The 5,753-nt window shown below is 35.9% G+C and overlaps 1 protein-coding gene across 3 annotated transcripts in view; it reads right to left on the reverse strand.

The window, feature by feature from the left end:
• Positions 1 to 5,753, reverse strand: part of LOC106871486 (phosphorylase b kinase gamma catalytic chain, skeletal muscle/heart isoform) — an 83,985-nt gene that overhangs the window by 17,318 nt on the left and 60,914 nt on the right. For all 3 annotated transcript variants that reach the window (XM_014917967.2, XM_014917966.2, XM_014917968.2), the window contains exons 6-9: positions 5,131 to 5,203; positions 4,480 to 4,570; positions 2,763 to 2,853; positions 181 to 210 (exon numbers count right to left, since the gene is read on the reverse strand). In XM_014917967.2, coding sequence (XP_014773453.1) covers positions 181 to 210; positions 2,763 to 2,853; positions 4,480 to 4,570; positions 5,131 to 5,203 — 285 coding nt within the window. The remainder of the gene's footprint in view (positions 1 to 180; positions 211 to 2,762; positions 2,854 to 4,479; positions 4,571 to 5,130; positions 5,204 to 5,753) is intronic.

A 5,753-nucleotide genomic window follows, 5' to 3' on the forward strand; every position in this document is an offset into this window, starting at 1 on the left:
CAATATATATATATAAATATACAATATATATATATATATATATATATATATATATATATATATATATACTATTGGCTAACTTCTATCAAATAGAATCTATGCCCAAAGTTTGGTTCCTAATTGAAATAAAAGAAATATAAAAAAGTAAAGAAAGTGTTTACAGGAGAAAGATTTACTTACAGCGTATACATGATGACTCCGACAGCCCACCTGTTTGGATAAATACGTAACAACATTAGAATTAGTAAAATCAACACAGCAATTAGAGTTATGGAAGAGGTGATAATAGAGAACTTCTATAACTAACTTATACACAAATATTCTCTAACTTTTTTGATGAATGAGCTGCAAGCTCCATCCATCTTTGTGGTCGTTCAGTAATTCAGCCTGATGTAACTGGTTCCTCCTTAGGTTATTTATTACCTATCGGTAAAAAATCAAACTGGCATCATAGATACCAGTTGCTAGGAAGTTAACATCACTCAAGGGTGCTCACACACTACATACATTACAAGATTAACTCTTTAGCATTTAAACTGGCCATATCTAACTGAAATATTCTACCTGATTTACATTCAAACCAGCCAGATCTGACCTTTCACATCTCTTCAATGTCATAATGAAAATAAACATTCAAGGTGGTGCCCCAGCATGGCTGCAGTCTAATAGCTGAAACAAATGAAGAAATCACATCATTGAAATCTCAAAACTATAAGACAATGCATAATTAATTCAAAACAATGTGAATAGATAATCATTACATTGGAGAGTGTATTCTGACTGTGAAAGGGTTAAAATACTTTAAGAAGCTATATAAGTGCTTTAATAAACCAGATCCAGGATTCACTTCATTTGATGGAGGTGGAGACTCTTCCTCCATCTCAGTAATAAGCATTCAGTTGGTCAATCAACTGAAGACTCAATAAACTAACATGTAAGTGGCTAAGCATTCCACATACATGATTCTCAGGCCAAAGCAATATATCACAGTACGTGATAAGGTTGGACTTTGAAATATAGATACAATCCCTCCAACAAGCTTCCACACAGTTTCCATCTTCCCAAAAGGCTTAGCTTTACCCAACTCTATGATAAAAATTGCAAGCTGTATAGTGGGATCTATTCAAATCAAAGACCTCATAATTGTAAAACAAACTGCTTCATCACTCAACAATACCCACTTTACTGTTGCTAACAAACATTGGTTTAACAATACATCCTATTTCTCTGCCCTATTGCAATAAATCATTAACATTAATCAACAGAGTAAATAGGCAGTAAAATACCAAAAGGTTGAGCCCATGCAGTTGTTCTGACTCCCAGTTAAAGAATTCACACCCTTTATACTGATAAACATTAATAAATCACAATGTCATTTATTCATTTCTTTCTCTCTAAATGGCAGCCTTGTATCCAGAAAATTATATATAAAAAAAAAAAAAAACACAGTCAGTATTTAAAATAATCATCATTACCATCATTTAACATTCATGTTTCATGCTGGCATGGGTTGGATGGTTCAACAGGATCTGAAAGCCTGAGGGCTGTGTTGGTCTTTCTGCTTTGGCAAGGGTTCTATGGCTGGATTTCTCTTCATAATACCAACCACTTTACAGAATATGCTGGGTGTCTTTGTTCATGGCAAAAAGCATTAGTGAGGGTCAGCAGGTAACACACAAGACATGACCCCTTCACAGAGCATGGGTGCAGTATTGAAAGAGGGGCAGTGTGCCAGGTGTAGAAAGACTAATAGGAAAGAAGGACAGGAACAGGTATCTTGGTGTAGAGGAGATACATGGCTATGTTTATGGATAATTCAATATAAATAGAATAATGGTAGTCCATTTTACACTTTTGTACATTTTACTCTTTTGTTAATGTGTTAATCCCTTCCAGTGTATTACTCTCTTGTAGTATGTTACTCCTTTTAGTATTACTCCTCAATAGTGTGTTACTCCCTAATAATGTGTTACCCCTTTGCAATGTGTTGCCCTCATGTATACCCTCATGTACTGTGTACTTCTTTGCTGTATGTTACTCTCTTGTAATCTTTTATTCTCTTGTATGTCACTCCTTTCTAGTGCATTACTCCTTTTTTTAGAGTTATACTTCCCTATATGAGAGGGTGCTGAAAAGTTCTTGCCTTTGGGTAAAAGAAAATACAGGAGGATCTGTTAATTATGATTTTATTCAACATATTCGCCTCTCAGATTCATATGCTTACTGCAGTGGTCCTTCAGTTTTTCTAAGCCTTGTGAAAGAAATCAGAAGGTTGGGCCTCCAACCAGGCTTTTCACGATACCCTTAAAGCTAGGAACTTTTCAGTAGCCCCTTTGTAGCCTGTTACTCTCTTGTAATGTGTTACTCCTTGGGAATACTAATAGTTGCCAAGACAATCAAGAAATGGATTTTAAAAAGAGTTTTTACAACTGTTATTCTCTTGCTTTTCCTAATTCTAACAAATCAAATGAAAAATAAGACCAGCAGAGTATCTTAATGTACTTTAATGGATAATTAGTAACTATGAAGATTTAAACTTTTGACTTCTTGACTAGTCTGGAAAGGCATGTACTACTATACAAACTTGTCCTGACACTGCCTGAAGACAAAATCTTTGGTATGCCTCCAAAACAACCCACAAGGAATACAGTACATTTTCATTTAGCTTTTTTTCTTCTAAGAACACATACGTGCACACACACACACACACAAATATGCTTGCACTCAAACACATACAAAACATAAATACTGAAAATGCTTACATATCAACCTCTTCTCTATAACCAGGTGCTAATTCGTTCATTGAAACCTGAAGGACTTCTGGAGCTAGATATCCAGGGGTTCCACATAGTTCTGTGAAAAGAAAAAGAAAAAAAAAAGGTCAGAGTTTGTATGCAAAGGTCATAGGAAATAAAAAAAGGGAAACTCGCTGAATAAATTCTCTTTTCTTTTTTAAACAAAATTGAATTGTTTAACATAAGTATTCTTCCCATGTAGGCGCATTGAAGTATCTTAAAGTGAAGACGAGTAACTGATGAGGTGAGTTGAGTCAAGTTTCAATTCCTGATTGGATCCATTTCTTATTAATTTTTCTTTTATTTACTGATGTGAGCTGGGAAAACAGGCTGTATCTACAGTATTGGTAAGACTGATGAGATTGGTTTCATTAGCACTCCTTTCAAACAGTTGCAAATTGACAGATACAGGAAAGCACAAGTTTGGAAGACAATGCTAGAGGTCCAGTGATCTGGAGGGGGAAAACAGGGAGCAGTGGTTAGTGTGACGGCTGGGGTGAGACATAACATGGATGACAAGAGGAGAAATAAGTGAGGTGGGAGTACCAGTGGTCCTGAGTAGTGGTGATATAAGACCAGTTACTTTTGAGAAGTAGACACTAGTGTAGTAGTGGTACAAATGATAGGGAGAAGAGACAGCACCATATGTGGGCCACATGTTGGAGTGTTTCTGAGTGACTTCATACCAATCAATCAAATGGTCTTCCTCTGGATGTAGCCTAGAATGCACCATGTGCATTACAGTAGCACCATGCAATATGTGAGAGCATTTACTAACCTTTTACAAAGCTCAGTGTGAATCTCACCTGAGCTTTGTAAAAGGTTAGTAATTGTTGTAGAACAGAAAAGGAAGGATGCTGCCTTTGCTGTATGTTGATGGTATGTGTTTGCCAGGAGAAATCCTTGTTAATGGTAAGGTTGAGATTTGAAGTGACTGCAAGAGTTCTATGTGTGCATTGTTCTTCTTTAGTTGAGCAGGTGAGATGTGATATTTTCTTGTTTGAGCAGCAATTATGTCTTTCCACTGTCGCAGAAGATAAGACTGGTAAAACTCCACTTGGGGATGTTTCCATGATTTCTATTCATGAAGTCAGTAATGCTCTTGGAGAAAGGCATAACTTCACAACATCTCATTTTGTCTCTCCTACAAATTTTAAGTCTTATGTCAAACACACCAGACTTTATTTCTAAATGACAAGCAATGAAAATTAGTTACAGCTTCGATTTTATATCTTTTGCAACATTGTATCTATTTTTTCATTAGTTAAATGAATAGATAGAACAATAGATAAAGAGTGGGAGGCTGAGAGAAGGTATAAGAGAGAGAGAAAGACAGACAAAAAGAGAGTTATATTAATGTGTGTGTGTGTGTGTGTTCTTCAACACTAGGCATTGTGTAGGGAGCTTTCCCTGGACGCTATTCCACAGCAAATGAGCATTTAAACAAGCCACATATACCACATACAACTGATAATGTTTACATTACTAGAGCTGCACGTGTGTGAGTGTGTGTGTGTGTGTATACACACACAAAAATAAATCAAAAAAGAAATACACAGAGAAATACAGAGGGAGGGAGAGAGAGACCAGGAGAAGAGGCAACAAGCAGATAGACAGACAGAGAAAGAGAAAAACAAAGAGGGGGGGAAAAAAAGAGGCTGAAAGTGATCTAGGAATTACTAACCAGTAAGTTCTTGATTATCAGTAAGAAAAGTGGCCAATCCAAAATCTGTGAGTTTCACGTTCATGTTATCATCCAGAAGAATATTCTCTGGCTGTAAAATAAATAGGAAGTTGGAAATAATCAAAATGAAAATTCCATTTTAAAAACTGCCTTACATTTATATTACTATACATGCTTGGGTAGGATATTGTTGTTGTTATTGCTTAACCCCCAAGTCAGTCCTGATCACGTAAACATATGGACACATGATCAAATATCTTCCATCCTTGACCATAGCCATGAGTCCTGACTTTTTTTAAGATAGTAGGTTGTGATGTGAAGAGGATTCGACTAGCATTTCTAGAAGATACAACTACATAGAAACTTCCTTTGTTTGAAAGCATGTTATATGCATTGGTATAAAACAGGTGGATACTATTCTTAATACAAACCACTCATCGGTGAAGCAGTGATACAACTAGTGCTTTGCTTTAGTCAGATAAATTGGAGCGAGCAGAGTTGTGTGGAACGAGAAGAGTTATGTGGAGTGAGCAGAGTTATGTACCTTGTACAGGGGACGGAGCTCTATGATAAGATACAGTGATCCGTAACTCAGCACCTTAAATTCACTGCCACTAAAATTATAAATAAGGTAAATATTGAGATACTTACCTTCAGATCTCTGTGGACGATATTTTTTTCATGAACAAAGTCAACAGCTTCCAACAGTTGCCGTATAATTATCCTAAAACAGAAAAGAAATTTTTAAAAATTGAATTTTTATTTACTTTTAAATTATACAGCACACCCCTGGTTCAGTTTCAAAAATAACTTCAGGCCAAATTATATTACACAAAATTATATCTCATACACCACATGGAAAAGCTCTGGGAAACCATCCACTTAAGTGTTAAAGGCAATGCTTTAGCAAGGTCTTGACTGTGTTGTCGATAATAAACTAAAGGTGAATGCCATCATTGGTATATTATCTCTGAAAGCAGATGTGCAATATTTTTACTGATGAAAATATGGGTACAATCTCTGGTAAGCCAAGTCCGAAAGTAGGATAGTAAAATAATAATGTTAAAACTAAATACCCGATGCCTTTGCAGGATTTACTAATATTTCTTTACTGTTCTGAGTTCAAATCTCATAAAGAGTCAACATTGTCTTTCATTCCTAAATGGTTTCTGAATAAGAATTAAGCCATGCCCCAGGGCTAAATTCAATGGACTATTTCCTTTTTCTATAGATTTCAAGCCTAGCAACAAAAACATGACGCGGGGGGGGGGGGG

The sequence above is a fragment of the Octopus bimaculoides genome, chromosome 6 (genome assembly GCF_001194135.2).
Source record: "Octopus bimaculoides isolate UCB-OBI-ISO-001 chromosome 6, ASM119413v2, whole genome shotgun sequence".
Classification (NCBI taxonomy): domain Eukaryota; kingdom Metazoa; phylum Mollusca; class Cephalopoda; order Octopoda; family Octopodidae; genus Octopus; species Octopus bimaculoides.